Source organism: Citrus clementina, unplaced genomic scaffold, assembly GCF_000493195.1.
Source record: "Citrus clementina cultivar Clemenules unplaced genomic scaffold, Citrus_clementina_v1.0 scaffold_3, whole genome shotgun sequence".
NCBI classification, from domain to species: Eukaryota; Viridiplantae; Streptophyta; class Magnoliopsida; order Sapindales; family Rutaceae; genus Citrus; species Citrus x clementina.
The window spans coordinates 9,704,813-9,723,619 of record NW_006262339.1 but is presented as its reverse complement, the minus strand read 5'-3'; the positions used below and the strand labels follow the sequence as shown (position 1 = coordinate 9,723,619).

General features: G+C 35.8%; 2 protein-coding genes across 2 annotated transcripts in view; one reads left to right on the top strand and one right to left on the bottom strand.

The window, feature by feature from the left end:
* Nucleotides 1–5,389, top strand: part of LOC18047517 (serine/threonine-protein phosphatase 2A 65 kDa regulatory subunit A beta isoform) — a 7,219-nt gene extending 1,830 nt beyond the window's left edge. Inside the window, exons 4-14 of the mRNA XM_006440883.2 lie at nucleotides 18–37; nucleotides 631–743; nucleotides 1,132–1,211; nucleotides 1,552–1,693; nucleotides 1,838–1,918; nucleotides 2,636–2,740; nucleotides 3,017–3,199; nucleotides 3,959–4,051; nucleotides 4,365–4,504; nucleotides 4,583–4,649; nucleotides 5,108–5,389. Coding sequence (XP_006440946.2) covers nucleotides 18–37; nucleotides 631–743; nucleotides 1,132–1,211; nucleotides 1,552–1,693; nucleotides 1,838–1,918; nucleotides 2,636–2,740; nucleotides 3,017–3,199; nucleotides 3,959–4,051; nucleotides 4,365–4,504; nucleotides 4,583–4,649; nucleotides 5,108–5,227 — 1,144 coding nt within the window. The 3' untranslated portion in view covers nucleotides 5,228–5,389. The remainder of the gene's footprint in view (nucleotides 1–17; nucleotides 38–630; nucleotides 744–1,131; nucleotides 1,212–1,551; nucleotides 1,694–1,837; nucleotides 1,919–2,635; nucleotides 2,741–3,016; nucleotides 3,200–3,958; nucleotides 4,052–4,364; nucleotides 4,505–4,582; nucleotides 4,650–5,107) is intronic.
* Nucleotides 5,390–5,726: 337 nt separating this feature from the next.
* LOC18047516 (aspartyl protease APCB1) lies at nucleotides 5,727–10,936 on the bottom strand. The gene is made up of 9 exons (XM_006440882.2): nucleotides 10,080–10,936; nucleotides 9,404–9,521; nucleotides 8,349–8,578; nucleotides 8,012–8,251; nucleotides 7,380–7,533; nucleotides 7,219–7,304; nucleotides 6,528–6,642; nucleotides 6,348–6,420; nucleotides 5,727–6,068 (listed from the first exon to the last, which is right to left on the bottom strand). The coding sequence occupies exons 1-9, from the start codon at nucleotides 10,676–10,678 to the stop codon at nucleotides 5,950–5,952; spliced, it is 1,734 nt and encodes a 577-aa protein (XP_006440945.1). The 5' UTR covers nucleotides 10,679–10,936; the 3' UTR covers nucleotides 5,727–5,949.
* Nucleotides 10,937–18,807: the final 7,871 nt, after the last annotated feature.

The window sequence follows — 18,807 nt, the reverse complement described above, 5'->3', positions numbered from 1 at the left end:
TTTTACAAAGTACGGAGGACAGAACTTACACAGGATGGTATGTAGATTCAATAATGTATTTGTTCAATTCCATTTTTTAGATGTACTCATGCTGACAGGTTGTTATTGATAGACAATTTCAATTGAATAAATTCAAGTTTTTTTTTTCATTTCAAATGAAATATGCAATCGTTAATTAGATTATATCTAATCCTTAAGTTTCATATTATAACTACGATAAGATATGTAGATTAATGATTGCTGGTGATAAATTTGATATGTTTCTATTGCAACTCTTCCTTATTTATCCTTGTGACTGACATCCCTCAACAACTGTCACCAACACCCCCCCCCCCCCCCCCCAAAAAAAAACACTTAAACACACACACCCCAAAAAAGAAAAATTGTAGCCCAATGAAGTTAGTCATTGCATTTTTCTATATCCTTTTCCAATTTTGTGTATCTTGCAAGGAAATCTACAAAATTTATACCAATGTTTCTTGTAAAACACAAATATGGGTCTACAAAAGTTTCTAGCTCCAGTTCGTTCATGGGAATGCAACTGGATCTCCCTAAGTTTCTATATTGCATTGTCAATTCTTAATTTGCAGGGTCAATTTATTTCGTTATTTTAATTGATATTCATTTCAGATCAAGATTCTGTGCGATTGTTGGCTGTTGAGGGTTGTGGAGCTCTAGGAAAGTTGTTGGAACCCCAGGATTGTGTGGCACATATTCTTCCTGTTATAGTTAATTTCTCTCAGGTAATCTTATTCATTGATGGTAACATATTTAGCTTAATCAGATTCCTGTTTTACATCTCATCTAAGCACGGCATTAATCAATTCCTTTTTGAGATGTATGATTTCTTGAAACGTAAACAATGGAAGAGGTTGCTAGAAGTCTTGTGCAAATTTAAGTTCAAAAGCATCACATAGTCTACAAGAAAATTCACCTGATGGTACTTGAATCTTATCGATAATTAGTTTTGGAGATATTGTGCTTGTTTTCTTTTCCAGTACTACTAAATGAAGTGCAAATCGAAGTTTTTTACTATTTATTTATGTGCGCTGTTTATCCTTATCCATTAATGGTTTTTCAAATAATGTATGCCGCTGGCCATCATGCATGACAAAATTATTTGCTAAGCAGGATAAGTCTTGGCGTGTTCGTTACATGGTTGCAAATCAATTATATGAGCTATGCGAAGCTGTTGGTCCTGAGCCTACCAGGTAATAATTTTGATGGGTAATTATGTTGCTTTTTTTTTTTTGGGGGGGGTGGGGGGTATAGAAGTCAAGAACTGGCCATGAATAGGAAGATTTTTTTTTTCTCTTTAATTTTTTAGTCTTTTGAATGTTCTCTTATGCAAGTAGATAATTTCCTCTGCTGCTTTGAAACTTTACGCGGATGTTGAGTCTGTGACTTGCTTTTCACGTTTCAGTCAGTTGAAGGGACTCCTTTTTCTTCCTGCCACTTTGTATGCTTATTGAGTTTATTGATCTTTTAGGAAATTATATTCTGCCCTCTGGAAGTATAACCTACTCTTAAATTGGTGGTTGATATATTTAGGTCAGATGTGGTTCCTGCATATGTTCGGCTACTTCGTGATAATGAGGCTGAAGTGCGTATAGCTGCTGCAGGAAAAATAACAAAGATTTGCCGAATCTTGAATCCAGAACTTGCAATCCAGCATATTCTTCCTTGTGTAAAGGTAAGTGTATGCTTGATATAACTGGTTTCCTGAATGTAACTGCCCTCATTTCATCGTATTCTTACATTCCAGTTTTAATACTGTGTTGCCGCTGGCCATCTATATGATAATAGCCTAATTATCAGATACAATTGCCTGCTATAGGAATTGTCATCAGATTCGTCCCAGCATGTACGTTCTGCTTTGGCTACTGTTATAATGGGAATGGCTCCAATTTTAGGAAAGGTGAGAAAGTGTATTGATAATTACATTGCTGCTTCCTAATTGAAAGTTTGAGTTATCCACTCATTGCATGCATGCAAAAGTTCATCATGGCATAGCGTATGTGATGCTATTCATTGTCAGCAGTAAACATGTGAACAATTTTCTGGATACCGTAATTAATTTTGAGGAGTCAACTAATGGTGTCTTTCTTGAGATCATTTTCTTTCTGGTTTTTCATTCTGTCATTGATTATGGATTGGCTTTCCTTATTACTAATGACTAATTTTGTATCAACTTATAGGGTTATGTTTATTCACATCAATGTTATAGCTTCTTCTATGGCCGCATGTGTGGTCTCCAAATTTGTTTTTCTTTCCTCAAAAGATGTTTTAACTTCTTAAGCAAGAGAGTGTTGATGCACACCATTGCTTTAATAAGTAAACGAACTTGGAGGCTTTAATAACATTGCTCTCCAAATGCATAGCTCTTTCTCTTATTTTATTTTATTTTATAATTTGGTAAAAGACCATTATTTTAAGTCATGCATCATGAAATTTAAAATGTTTGGGTTCTTGGTGGTGGGAAGTTTTGGTTATCATGTTGTTCTTGCAGCACGACCTTCCCTATTTTCCTGTTGCTTCATAATTATGTGAATTAGTTTTACATATTTATTTGTTATTAATTTTGAATGCTGGTTTCTCTCTAGCCATTTAGCCTGCTTTCTGTTTATGGTTTCAGGATGCAACAATAGAGCAACTGCTCCCTATTTTCCTTTCTCTTCTAAAGGATGAATTTCCTGATGTCCGACTGAATATTATTAGCAAGCTTGATCAAGTCAACCAGGTTTGTCAACACTCTGTTCTCTTCATGTGAATTGGATTACAGATGTATTGCTGTATTACTTTGGTTTCCTTAGTTATTAAATACAGGTTCTTGAAGGATGGTAGGGTTTATCATTGTGCAGTGTAAAATAATGCTTGATTGCACTTCTTACTTGAATGTTCTTATTTTATTTAAAACTGATTGTTGTTTTGACTTCCAAAACTAGTGTTCTATATTTCTGTCTTGCTGTGTATGCTTATATTGTATGGTTTGCATTTGCAATTTTTGTTGATGTAGGTGATTGGAATTGACCTGCTGTCCCAATCTCTATTGCCAGCAATTGTTGAGCTTGCAGAGGATAGACACTGGAGGGTTCGACTTGCAATAATAGAGTACATACCACTATTGGCAAGTCAGTTGGGTGTAGGGTTCTTTGATGATAAGCTTGGTGCTCTTTGCATGCAATGGTTAAAAGATAAGGTATGTGAATTACTGTGGTAGTCTTAGTTTGAGCAATAAGTGTCTGAATTCTGAAATTAGTTGTTCTTCCACTCTCTCTGTTATGTGATGGATGATTATGTCTCATCGTTTCCTTGTATAAAGGTCTGCTAATTAGTGCCCGTGAAAATATAGATGTACTTTTCAGGAAGAATGCTCTTTTAAAGTGTTTGTGTATAATTAGCAGACCTTTATACAAGGAAACTATGAGACATAATCATCCATCCCGTGAAAATATAGATGTACTGTTCAGGAAGAATGCTCTTTTAAAGTGTTTGTGTATAATTTCAAATATTTGTCTGAGGTCCCTGGATTCTTTGATTATTATCCTTTTTTGGGATGTAGGAAACTATAAGAAACTCATTTTGGTTAGATTATACTTTGATTCTGGCTTGACTCACATCTCACATTAAAATTATCTATTATCATTCTCTTTTGAGTCCAGGAAGAGATCACAAAGTTGCTGGTAACTCACAACTTAGCTGTTACTGTATGAGAAACATGAAAAATCAATAAAAGCATTTGGTTTAATCTCCAAAGGAAAGATCATAAGTAACTTTTCTCATTTCATTGCTCTAAAGTTCTGTAGCCCATTAAATGTGCCATATAGCGCAAGAAGAATAACTATTTTGATCTAATTATCTTCTGCTGTTTCGATCTTGGCTTGTTAAATCATATCAAACTTTTCTATTAGCTTAATTAATATTATAATATTTATTTATAGTTTGGTTTTGGTTGTAGGTTTATTCCATTCGTGATGCTGCTGCCAACAATGTGAAACGTCTGGCAGAAGAATTTGGCCCTGATTGGGCAATGCAGCATATAGTTCCACAGGTTGCTGTGATTAAAGTAGCAGAAATTTAGTCTTAAATTCAGTACTTTCCTTACTGAAGAATGCTGGCATTGATGCGGTGTTCTACATGGAAACAAGGCATTAGAAATCACAAATTTAATAAAAGCATACTTAAAGAAAAGTTGTTGATTCTTATAATGGTTCGTCGTGTGTCTCTCCGACCCAAATTAAAAAAAAAGAAAAGAAAATTGAATAGGTTTTTGAGGATTACTCTTCGAAGGCTATTTCTTTGATTTTTGTTCTGTGTATTCCTTTTTCTAACTTGTTCTTACTAATTTTGTTATCTGTCGACAGGTTTTGGAAATGATTAACAACCCACATTATTTGTATCGAATGACTATTCTTCAAGCAATTTCTCTTCTTGCCCCTGTTATGGGCTCTGAAATTACATGTTCACAACTTCTGCCTGTGGTCATTAATGCATCAAAAGATAGGTAAGTTGCCGGTTTATTCATTATATTATATGTTTGTTAACCTAAAACTTGGATTAAAAGCTGTGGTTGATGTCACAGGGTACCAAACATCAAATTCAATGTAGCGAAAGTGTTGCAGTCACTTATTCCCATAGTTGATCAGTCTGTAAGTAGTTTAACTGTTTTATGTAATTTGAGTTTTCTGCAGTGAAAATAATGTGGGGGTCATTACACATTGCTTTAATACAGTTCCCTATTTGTTGAACTATAGGGAACAATCTGAGATTATTTGCTTCCGATAGGGCTAGAGAGCATTGGGGACTAATAGATGTCATGTTTGCTATTCCAAATATGTCTTCTTGTCTGTTTCTCATTTTCTCTATAAAGAATCAATCTGGCAAATTGTTCAATGGAGAACCATGATCAATAGGTGACATTCTTAAAAAACTTCAACAGTGCATAGATATCATGACTGCAAGGGCATCCTCTTTTTGCCATGTTGATATAACTTCCTTCCAATATGGACAGACCCTCTCAATATAAATCTTCGGATAATGCTGTTAGAGGACAAGAGAAAGATTGGCATATTATTTCATAATTGGGAATGGTTCTTGAATGATGCAGGTGGTGGAGAAGTCAATCCGTCCATGTTTGGTTGAGCTGAGTGAGGATCCAGATGTTGATGTCAGATTTTTTGCCACCCAAGCACTGCAGTCAAAAGATCAGGTCATGATGTCCGGCTAGATTTATGTTGTAATTAGATATTTTTCATCATCATATTCCTCATTTTTCTCATCCGATTCAGAATGCAGATGTATTTGATGTCTTACTAAGTTGCTAGTGTTTTTTACTGTAATCAAACTTTGCCTTGTCTTTTGGTAACCTGAAATCTGAATGTATTTTTCATCCCTTCTCCAGAAAATATCTTGACATTCACATGCTTAACTTTTGAACACTAATACCCTCTCTCTCTCGCTCGCGTTCATTTTTTATGTTAGCAGAAGTATTCATACACATTATTTATTATTCTTTTTGTCATCTTTATTAGAAAGGAAAAGAATTAAAGGAAATTAGTGACAACCAATAATTATTAAGAATTTGAATCAGGACCAAGAGGTAGAAATCGAAAAAAATATATATTATAGAACCCAATCTTTACTTCCAACTGAAAAAAATCTAGGAAAAGGTTAAGGAAATTTGATCTCACTTTTGGTAAGCATATTAACTGATATTGTAAGTGGATTCTTTTTCCTTATAATTGTAAAAATTTACTGCCTCGAGGTTTGAAGAAAACAGAGCGGGGGTTATTATTATACATACAAAGATGCTGTTTTCTCCCATTCAATCGCAAGAATATGTAAGGTTATATTCTGTACATACGTTCATACATGCGGGGGTGTCCACACTGAAGTATAATATACGGAGACATAATACAAAACTGTTACTATGCTTATTCCCATACCAATCTATCCCTCCAAGAATGGCAGGCTCTTGAATCTTCCAGGGTTCATGCAATGTGATTTTGCCCACCCGATCCTCTTATTAACGTTATCATACACAACCAACTGTCCGCGCAGTGAGATATCTGCAAGTATAAGATGAACTTGATCAGATGCAGCAATTGCCACTAGGAAGAACCCCATATTTCTAGTTCTCCAAATACATCTGCTATGATCAGTGAGGAAGATGGACAATAGAATACTCAGTATTCTAAGAAGTGGCTGCTGAAGGAGGATTTGAACTTGATCTAGGTTACGTGAAATTTATTTAGTTTGGAGGACTGAGGTCCAGTCTTTCTAGTATAGATGGAGCTTTTAACTAACTGAAAGACGGTTTTAGAATTCTCTAGAACTAACAAGCATACCTCCAAGTATAATTGTGGATCCATTATGTACTTCGCTTCCATCAAGAATGCCCAAGCATATGTTGCCTTTCTTCTGCAGAATAGAGAGGCTTGTTATGCAGCAACATTTAGCATTGGACACTGAAACCAAACTTTGAAAAAGTAAAACAACCCCATTTAGTAAGAGTCGGGCAATCTTACACTAATGACCAAGTACCCCTCTGGAGAAATGCGAAACTTTGTGGAAACAATCTGCCATTTGCTCCCAAAATGAAGTGTCAGAGTCTTAAAGAACTGCTTCACATCCACAATGGACCTGCATGCATGTGGATAATCATTTCATAATACTACGATTCTTTCAAAATTAAGGTGCTGTGATGTAAACTCAGATTGATAAAGAACGTCACACTAATCACAAATCATTCATAAACAGTGGTTAATACTTGGAAAAAAACAATGGAAAGGTAAATTTGAGGAGATAGTTCAGTATCTCAGTCAACCTGAAGACACTAGCATTTTTGCAACAGCTTACAGAAATTCACGTCAAATTCAAGCGATGCATTGGTGCTATTAATAATTTCAAACACCCAATTCCATGATTGGTCATCATGCTCATCACTTAAAAATACATTTAAGAAGCAATACAAGACGATGATGGCACCTCTTTCCTCATAGCAAAAGGAAGATTGCATTAGTAGATTACATGAACATTATTGATTCACCAAGAATCCACAATTATAAGTTGATTGATGGCTTTATGGAAGAACAAATTTGGGCTCATTTTTATGGCATGCCGGCCACGACAGACTTCCTAGAAGATGCTAAAAAACACTACATCAAACAGCAATATCTGAATTGAAAGGACTGATTTAAGAGTAAAATGCTACCATACCTGATGGGAAATTTAGCCCGCCAACAGACGGGCAATGTTGGATCAGATGCATCTAGGACAAGTCCATCGCTAGAAACTTCTTTAAGCTGCATCAATGGGCAAAGTGAAAAATGTTGATCTTTCTATAATTTTTTTCATAGGACATGGATTAAAGTACTTACAGAAGCAATCAATTCAGAATACGCTTGTTTTGTGAAGTAGGTATAAGAACTGCCGGTATCAAACAGTGCCCATCCTACTTGACTGTTTCGTGCACCTAAATTCAGTGGGCTACTTCCATAATTTATTTTCAAGATCTCTGTGTGGTAAAGCTCCCTTAACCAGGAAAAATGAATAAGTCAGAAATATGTTAGAGGGAAAGCTGAATAAGAATATAGAATAACAGGTTCAAACTATTTAATTAAAAAACCTCAAACAAATCCATCGAAAGTGGAGCAAACAAAAGCAGACGTCAAGATGTGCATACTCGGAACTAGCATCATAAAAAATTATAATCTAATAAAGTTGCATTTCTCCCGCAGAAAACATGACCCTATGGTGATTCTTTGTTAATGAAGGCAGTGGCGGCCACCTGGTGGTGGTGAGTACAGAAAAAGAAAATCATATTCCATCAAATGCTGTTCAATTACAGTAAAAACATAAGCAATACCTAGTAACCAGGTCACAATAGGGATCAACGTTTTTTTCTTTTTTTGTATTTTTTTCCATAAAATTCAGTTTGCAAAAGTAAAAGGCAAACTAATTCTTGAAGTACAAAAAGATGTTGCAGAATTGTTTCAAAATCTGTACTCACATGAAAGGACTGTCAAGCATGGGAACCCATGCCATACCCCAACTGGGTACCAGATCATGACCCAAGAACATATATCCACCACCTCCTGCATTGGTGGTAAGGCAGTGGCCAACAACATTCTTAATGATCCCCTGGCTTGCCAATTGGGAAGGCAAACTCACTTTAGCTCTGCTTAGTCCAAGGATACCATCTGTCTTTACCAGAGTGTTTAACAACAAACCTTGCTGATCATATGCACACCTTACAAACAAAATTGAATGCACAAATTAGCACTTTGATTTTGCTAGGCACATTAAAACAACCAAGTATGAAGCAACAGGGAAGTTAAAGTTGATACCCAAAAACAACATTTGGCTTAGTCAGTGATCCATTTTCAATCGTTAGATGAAGCTCATCTCTTGCAAGTACCCCCATAGAGGAGCTATGATCTGCATATTCAATCTCATAGTCGCATTGTTGGCAAGTTTCACAATATCCTGGCTTATGATTTCTTTGAATTTCCATGCACAATGAGTCCTTGTAAGGTAGTATATTCCCCATTCTTGGTTTGTACAAAGGATTTGCTCCCTACATCAATTGTTTCCATTAGAGAGAAGATCAAATCCACCAAAACAATTGTGATAAAGGTTTGGATTCCATCATCTAAAAGATCAGTTGCTTTCTATGATGTCACTCTGTTTCCATGTTTCCATTAGAGAGAAGATCAAATCTACCAAAACAATTAAAGGTTTGGATTTCATCATCTAAAAGATCAGTTGCTTTCTATGATGTCACTTTTGTGTCAATAAAGTTTCTTTTCCCTCCCCACCATAGCTTTCTATCTTTACCCTATGCGGGGTCAGGATTAGCTTCAGAAAGATAAATCACTTGTTCAGGAAAAGAAAAATAAATGGGCGGCTCACTGGACCTGTGATTTTATTTATACATAAACATTGTATTGGCACAAAATGGAGAGCAATAATTGGTTTGATGTGTAGGCTTCCTGACTATATAATTCCCATTAATAAAATCCATTTTTTTCAAGAAATAATTAATTCCATAACAGGTTGGGTTTGATGGTACGATAGTCACTATTCAATATTCATCGCAGTCGGGGAACAATTAATTCTTGACTTTGGACTTATTGTTTAGTCCATAATCAGATAAAACTCAAACAAATGAAGGCTTTTGTACTAATTCAGATTCTTTGCAATACGTTGGTTGAAAGGAAAAACCCCAAAACAACGAGGGAACTAGTCACTTGACAGAGCAAAAGACAAACAGAAGAGAGTTGTGAAAATTCTTTCAAATGGTCAGTTGAGCAGTTGCAGTACACAAATGCCGATTAGCAGATGTGTGAAACCACAAAGAACTGTTACCAAGTAATTGGCACCAGTTACAAAAGAAGCTTACTTTGGCACAACTGCTGCAAGGAGCATCGCATTGAATCCATGTTAAGTCACTCCCAGTATCCATATCAAGATAATAAGGTCTTGGTGGATTTCCGACAATCATATATGTGAAATACAATCTGTAAAAGAGTTAAAATCTTTAGTTAGAATCAGTATTCACACATCAAATACTGTTTAGCACTCATAGTTCTTGGCATCAATTATGATAAAGATCCCATATATAGATCCATTTTGATATTCTTCCACAACCTATCCCATGTGAACAACATCAGCTTCAATGAATACAAATTCTTCATTTCTGCGTCATACTACAATATCACACCGCAACACCTCTAACATAATTACTATAATTGCCACCCCTGTGATTTTACCATGCATCTGTACACATTCTGCTCTCAATGACACCATTGCCAAACACAGCTGTCAAGACATTAAGTTTCTAAAGGGTGTATCGGTTTTATTGCTATCAATTTTATCCACTATTAAAAACAACATCATTGCCATCGCTTAGAACGAAAGTTTGCTTAAGGAAGCAGTACCAATGTGAAAATACATTCTCACGTCAGGTATCAAAAAATTCTATAATCTGTTATAAAGTAACCTCAATCAACCAATAACAATCTAAAGCATCAACTAAAAAGAACAGCAATCAAACAAAGCAATAAATTTATGCATACCCATCTGGATAAATATTGCCCCTAAGAGGAAAAATGGAGGAAGAATCAACAGCAACAGCATTAGAAGAAACCAACTTTTTGTTGATCTTACTCTTGTGGGGTCTAATTATCCCATCATTCACGGATGCTACAACACTCTCTCCGTCCAAATCCACAAACCTCCCCAACTTAAACTCAGCATCCCTTTGCGAAACCTCACGAATGCCAAACTTATGATACAAAGGGAAGACAAAAGATTCCTTATTTTCATCATCATTGTTGGACTTGTACCGGTCTTGAAGAGTATATGAAAAGACAGAGCCATAGAGAATGAGAGCAAAAATAGAAATAGCCAGAAACAAAAAAAGCTTTCTCGGCAAGCCAGGAAAGAGCATTGGCAACGAGAAGTTAAATTGAGAGTTTTGTGGCGGGTGTAATTGGGGTGGAAGTGGGTGTTCCTGTTGTTGTCGATGACGGGTTTGTTGGGATTGTGGGGAATTGTCAGTAAGAGTATAAGCAGTGATGGTTTTGCCTAAAGAAGGGTTATTTGGTGGAGGAAGAGTGATTATAACAACACCTGTTAACTGGGGTGGCGGTGATGGTGACTCATCAGAATCCATCTCTCTGTTACTCTCTGATATGAAAAAGATTGAATTTTGATCCAAGATCAGAAGAGTGATTGAGAGATGGATGATGATGATGATGATGATGTAGTACAAGAAGAAGAAGAAGCAAGGGTGATGATCTTCTTCTCACAGGAAGTATAAACACAAACAATGGGATTGGATTCAACTGAAAGACTTGGTTTTGTCCTTAACAGAGAGTCAACGTAATAAGATGAGACGTAATTTTCAAAGCGTCGTAAAACGGTTTTAGAAAAGAGTGTAAGCGGGAAGATTCGGGGAACTATATTAACACGTCGGCCTCAGCTGACCGTTGCACAACACTCGGACAGGTACGCGCTAGGCAGGACAGGAGACTGTTAACCTGTCACATGCAGCCGTTGATTGAGAGAAAATAATCAACTATTTGCTCGTTTTCCTTAGGTTTGACACGTTTTAGAAATTATCGTCATTGAGTGGTAACAATTAAAATGAAAATAGTAAATCGTGAAATGTTGCATTAGATTTTGCAAAGTTTTTAAGAAAAAGAAAAAGAAACTTACAGATATTAGCGTAATTGAAAGGACAAAATAAAAAGGCAATAATATGTTTTTGGCCTTTTAGTTAGGTTTTTATTTTAATTATTTGGGGTAATGGTAAAGAAATCTCAATTATGATTCGAACTAATTTAAATCCTAATTGATGTGGTAATAAAAGTAAGGAAAGTGTAATATAATTATAAAATTTTAGATTTCATCGTTTAATTAGTTTAACAAATTATGTCTTTAATAGAAAGAAGTACTTAAAAAATTTTAAGTGAGAACTAAAAAATGATAATAATATATTTTGAGTCTTTTGGTTAGGTCTTTATTTTAATTATTTAAGTTCTAATTGATGTGTGAATAGAAATTAGAAAGGAGGAGAGGTGTACTATAACACATTTTCCTGCTTTTTTTTATAGATGAAATTGAATTTTTCATTCATCAAAATTAGAGAATAAGTACAAAAGATTGTTTGAAATATTATCCAGCCATGAGACTGTTAGCCTAAAGGGCTACACATAATGTAATTTTGATGATAACAAACATGTGTCTTAAGTAACAATAATAAATATTGTATTTCACATTTACACTAGTTTTTTTAAGGATAATATTTATGCAAGTGAATCAAGTGAAATCAAGATTGAAGACACTCAACGGACAACGGCGAAATCAAGAATAAAGCTTAGAGCTCAACGGACGAATTATTGCGACAAATTCTTGTAAAGCCGGTATGATTTAATTGATGCATGATTTAGCATTTGAGAAGCTCAAGAGATTAATTTAATTAAATACTTTTCATAAACTAAAATATTTTATTTTTATAAAGTAAAGTATTTTGTGGATTTGAGTAAAATTGGACTTAAATGTTAAGATTTGAAATCTTTGATTTTAATAAGTATCAAATTTCGGAGTTGGATGTTTTTTTCAAACATTTTAAATATTTTGGGCCACACTATAATTTATGAATATTTTGAACTAAAGTGAAAGATTTTGAGAACTTTGAAAAATATGGGTATTATGTTGAAAAGGACCTTTGTGCGAAACAATAAAATATTTGGGGTCATATCATAATTTTAAAAAGTTTGGGAAAGACACTATTCTTGAGAAGTTCTGAAATTGGACCTATTTGCAAATTTTTCTGACGTTTTGGGCCATATTATAATTATAGAAAGTTTTGGGCCAAAGTGTAATTTCAATGAACAGTGTTACTGTAGCAAATTCAAAAATAACGGTAATATTACTGTTCCTGAGCGGCTAGCCGGATAAATCAAGCGGCTAACCGCTTGAGCGCTGGAATTTGCCTATAACGGCTAGTTTTTGGGCTTCCACTATAAAAACTCAACTCAAACTTCATTTTAAGCACCAATACATGCAAATATAAGATCATACAACATATATTGAGCTTCCAAGATGCAAATCATTATTGATTGAATCATTGTTGAGCTATTAGTTGCATATCAACTCTTAAAGAGAGTTTTTGTTGTAATTTTCATTCCTTACCAAATTGTGAGTGTTTAAGTGTGGGAAACACTTGGGGTGAAGAGATTGGGGAGATAATCTCTTGGTTGTAAAGGTTCATTGACACCTTGGAAGTCAATTGTAAAAACTTGAAGCCTTGGGAGGCTTAGATAGTGAAATCCTCGAGCTCGGTTGGCTTGGAGGCGTGGACGTAGGCGGGGATTGCCGAACCACGTAAAAATCCGCGTGTTTGTTTTTCTCTTCCCTTGCTCTTTTTATTTTTACGCTTGCTTGAATTTATTGTTCTCTATTTCATTAAGGCGTTAGATTGATTTATTGTGCGAATCGTATTGCATTATTTTTAAAAACCCAATTCACCCCCCTCTTGGGTTGCGTTACTTGCATTTCAGAGACAATATTCTACTGTTCCAAAGCTTTTTTAGCTAACAAATGTGCTATTTCATTACAGTTTCTTGAGCTATGTTGGATTTTAATCTGCTGCAAACTCTTTAGATTAGCTTGTATATCGTAAATTATCCAAAACATCTCCATCCTTGTGCCTCTCTTGTTTAACACCAGATCAACTACCTCTTAAGAATATGTTTCAATAATCAGAGGTAGACATCTTGCATTTTCTGCAATTTCCAACCCAAATTTTGTAGCTTCAGCTTCAGCAAAAGCTACACTTCCATGGAAGATTGATGGCTTCATGGCAGCTGCTACACACTTTCCGTCTAAATTTATGATTACCAACCTTAATCCCACTTTGCTTGTTTTTCTCTTACTGCAGCATCCACATTAACTTTGAACCACCTTGACGATGGAGGTCTCCAATGTTGACATCTACTGACTTTCCTCTCCAAGGTTGATTGTAAATTGTGGTTGTCTCATTTTTTTAAAGGATTGAACCACAACTTCTGCTCTTGCAACTGATATTTGAGAATATTTCATTTTGTTACTTAAAACATGAAGATTCCTTGAGTGCCAAGCCACCCAACATAAAGCAAATATCACATCCAGATCATATTTTCCCTTCTTACTAGTTATTTCTATGATCAAGCTTAAAAATTCTTTGTTTCTTGACTGCTTTATTTCTCCCCCATGCTCTGTAAGTCTTCATATCTTTTGAGCATTTTTACAATAAAAAATAGCATGAAATGTCGTCTCCTCAGCTCTTTTACATCTTTGGCACCAGGGGCTTTGTAGCACATTTCTTCTCCATAGGTTAGTTGCTGTTGGCAAAGTGTTTCTTGCAACTCTTCACATGAAAATCTTTAATTTTGCTGGTAGCTTTGCAGCCCAAATTAAGCTCTATGGAACTTGTTTTTTGCTTGAAATGTTTGAGCTGTTTGGTTAGTCCGAGAATTTATGATTTAAGGCCACTTGGTACCCACTCTTGATTGTGTAATCCCCTTATTTGTCAAAATGTCATAATGGCTTATCAGGGTTGGATATTCTTGGTAGTGGGATTCTTAAGATCTACTGCACATCCTCCTCCATAAAGTTTTGTTGAACCAGCAACCCCTTCCATTTATTTTCAGCATTTATCAAATCTGACACTGTAGAGTCCAGAGGTAGTTTTGGAGGAAAGAAATGTTTAAATGTTGAAGGTCTTGGGATCTAGCAACTCTAATAAATTTGAGCCCTCTTTCTATCTTCAATTCTCCACCTTAGACCCTTGTTAATGATTTACCTTTCCCATAATATGCTTTTCCATATGAAAGATGGATTTGATCCCATTTTAGCCTTAATGAAATCAGTATCTTTAAAATACTGAGCCTTTAGCACCTTTGCCACCATTGAATTGGGGTTCTGAATAATTCTCCACCCCTATTTGGCCACTAATGCTTGGTTGAAGCATGTCACCCCCACTTCACCTCTACATTTTGCTTGGCATATATTCTCCCATTTAGCCCAATGAATAGGCCTCTGGTTTTGTTTTCAGTTCCACCAGAACCTTGTAATAGCCTTCTGGATATCATCACGCAACCCCATCGACAGTTTGAAAACACTCATGGCATAAACAGGAACTGCTTGAGCTACATCTTTAATTAACACCTCTTTTCCACATTTTGAGAACATCTTTGATTGCCAATTGGATATCTTTCTTAGGACTCTAAGCTTTATTTTGTTGAAAGAACTTAGCTTTTTCCTTCCCACCATAGAGGCAATCCTAAGTACCTTTCATACTTTGACACCACATGGAGCTGGAATAAATTCTTAATTGAAGCTATTTGTGCTGGTTGAGTCTTTCCACTGAAAAAAATAGAGAATTTCTCATAATTGAATATCTGAACTGAAGCAGCAGCATAACAATAAAAAAATATTCTTCAAATTTGAGTAATCTTCAATAGTGGCTCTTATGAAAATCAAACTATCATCTGCAAAGAGCAATTGATTAATTGATAAATCTTTGCTGAACTTGAGCCCCTTGATCAAATTTCTCCGCTCAGCTTGAGATATGAGAATTGAAAAAACCTCTGTACACAAGATAAATAAGTATAGGGATAATGAGCAACCTTGTCTGAGCCCTCTTTGAGGTTGAATTAGCCTTTTTGGTACCCCATTTATCAAGACAAAGAAATAAGGAGTGGTGATACATCCCATGATCAAGTTTACCCAGTTTGTGAGAACCTTATAACTTCCATTGTATGCTTTAGAAAGCTCCACTCCACCCTATCATAAGACTTATTGACATCCAATTTAATAGCCACTAGGCCACCTTTTTGATTTTTCTAAGCCTAATTTTGTGCAAGCACTCATAACCAATGATTATATTATCTGTAATGAGTCTACCTGGTATGAATGAACTTTGAATGTGTGATATTATAAGATGTAGAATTTCTTTTAACCTATTAGCTATGGTTTTTGCTATTATTCTGTATAGAACATTCATAAGCTAATAGGTCTATAATCAACCACTCTTTTAGGCTTTTCACTCTTTGGAATTAAGACAATATAAGTGTGGTTCAAAGGGGCAATATTACCTCCACTATTAAGGATGTGCATGCATGTAGATATGACTCCTTCACTAACCGCTTTCCAATGTTTCTGAAAAAATGATGCTGGTAGACCATCGGGGCCAGGTGCTTTTGTTGGATGCATCTGCTTCAAGGCTATCACAATCTCCTCTTCTGTAAATGTTTGATTCAGTTGCTCATTTATATCTTTCGTTACTCTCAGAGGCATCTCCTTGAGTGCTTTTTCCATATGACACCTTGTAGGATGTGTTGAAGTGAAGAGATTTGTAAAATGCTCACAAAAAAGTCTTTCCACCTTGTCTGCTTCTTCTGTCCATTTGCCGTTTTCATTAAAAATTCCTTTAATTGTATTCTTTCTCTTTCTAGTTGAAGCTTTGGAATGGAAGAACTTTGTGTTCTTATCTTATTCTTGAAGCCAAACTGTTCTGGACCTTTGCCTTCAATAAATCTCTTCCTCTAATAAAATTTCTTCTATTTGTGTTCCAACATTCTTAATTTCCTCCCCACAAACATACTGCTCGCCACTTTCTTTGATGTTCTGTAATTACTGAAGCAACTTATCCAATTTCTTTTTTCTACCTTTAAATTCAGTCTTGCTCCATATCTTTAGCTCGGCCATCAATTTATTTGCTTTTTTTTTTTTTGAAACAAGGGCACATGATTTTCATAATTCCATCTGCAGCTATCTTTCCACTCATTCTTTGCACCTCTCATATGGACTCCACATGTCTTTATAACAGATTCTTGTAAAATATCTTCTGCTATACTTACTTCATCTAGCCTTCTTCATTACATCCATTTTTACTGTGCTGCAATCAGATGTCCAAGTTATTATATTTGTAGCTGTATTATCCTTAAATATCATTCTTCAATTCTCGCAACCTAAAAATCTATCCAGTCTTTCCTCCACTAATTGGGATCCAAACCGCCTATTCGACCATGTAAATGGATATCCTTTTCAACCCAAGTCACTCAAGTTGTAAAATCTAATTAGCTTCTCTAAAGTCATTTACTGCTGAAACGCACATTTCATTCCCAATCTTTTCACTTAGATGGAGGATTTCATTAAAGTCGCCAAAGTAAAGCCAGGCCAGAGATGAAAGTCCTGCTAATTTTCTCAACAATGTTCATTTATGATGCTTTTGATCCCCTTCAGGGTGTCTATATATACTCGTACACCTCCAATAACATCCATTATCAGCTTGAACAATAGCATTAATGTGGTGCATACTATACGATTTGATATCTACAACAATTTCAACACTCCACAGTAAAGCCAAACCACTTCTATCGATAGTAAAACTGTTGTGAAAATTTAACTTCTTACTTTTTCCACCATTTGTTTAGAACTTAGCTTCGTCTCACAAAGAAACATCATCTGCGGTCTATGCATGCGGAGAATTTTTTGGGCTTCTCGAAACGCTCAATCATTCCTCAGACCTCGAACATTCCAAATGATGATCCTCATTACTGTTGACAGGGCTGGTAACCAGCCACCGCCGTTGATTCTTCCGTAAACATTGCTTCAACTCCATTCCTTCCATTACTCTGCATTTCCAACTTCAATTTGCAAGCCTTTGAAGATGATAATGTTTTTCCTTTCATTATTGGGCTATCCTAGAAAATTTCATCACTGGACCTTTTCATTGCTTTTGGTCTATCTTTGTGCTTAATGGACTTATCAACATTTCTGGCTTGGAGTTTCCACCTACATCTCTTGGGCTTTTCTTTGGTTGCTTCAAGCCCATCTCTTTCTTTCACAATTACTTTTTGTTTATCTGCTTTTGGGCTCATCACTCCCCGGGCTCCTAGCTTTGGGCTACTCACTATCAGCATTTTTCCTCTTCATCTTGTTTATTTTTTAACATTTCTTTTTCTTTTTCCCTTTTAACTTGTTTCTCACTTCCCGCCTCAAATTGATTCCCTCCCTGCGCCAATTCACTTTCTTTGTCACTAACTGCTTCTTACTATTCTGATTTGACATTTCTAGGGAATCCCCACCTCGTGATGGTTCTTGACCCGTATCCATTTTTCCTAACTTTTGAGTTGTTCCATCGTTTGTCTCCGAGTTCCCCTTTTTGTCTTGGACCTCCATTGTTGAGTAGCTCTGACTTTTCTTTCCCTGTTCTGGTCTAATATTTTCCTTCCTTTTATTTTGCTTCAGTTGTTCTGTCATTGTAGGGCCCTTCATCCATGGCTCGTATGCCATCTCCTCCCTCAACTGATTTTTATAGTTGACGCATTCTCTATATTGATGGCCAATCTGACTGTGAATATAGCAAAAGTCTGGTAGTCTTTCATAGCTTACTGGCATAAGAATTTCCTTTGCTTTATTCTCCCTTCTTTCTTGCTCCTCACTATCCATCTCATTTTCATCTTCCTCCTGCTTAAAATACAGAAATTTTATCAGTGGTTTAGTGATATCCACCAAAATGCGGATTCAGATATATTTGCCAAAGCATGCCCCTGTAATATCTGTGGCAACTTCTTTCACTCTTCTAATGGCTTCACCAAGCTCCTTTATTGTTTCCGTGTTCATGCACATAATGGGTACATTGAGTATTTGTACCCAAAATGAGACATGAGTGAGAACCTGTTTTGTTATCTCCTCTATTCCTACTGGTTATGTCAACATAATTAATGCTTTGTCAAAATGCACGACACTTCAGCGAAAACTTTTTTCTTATCAGCTTCATTCCCAAATTGGAAGATAAAAATGTTCTCCCTTAACTCTTCAATTTTATCTTCCTTCATTATTTTCCACACTAGAAGCAAAACTGCTTTAAAACATTCCTCTTTCACTTCTCTATTCAGTAACCCTTTCCCCAGTAGGCATCCTGCAAATATCTTCTCCCCCTTTTCCTTCATTTTGCTTTTGATGGTTACTTTCCCTCTTGTTTCTCCGTTCAGTGAAATTGCTTTGCATGTTTTGATTAGCTCCTCTGTGTCCATCCTTTTGTTCAATACTGAATACACGGCTGACAGGGTGCTTACTATCTTTTCCCCAACGAAACTTACCCTTTCTTTACTGACCACTTCAATAAAGGATAGACTGAAAAAATAGAGCAAACCCTAAGATTTAACCCTAAAACCCCTACAAGCACCCAACACTTAGTGGGTGAATTGAAGAGTCATCGCGACCCACTCCCAATCTCCCATTTATGTT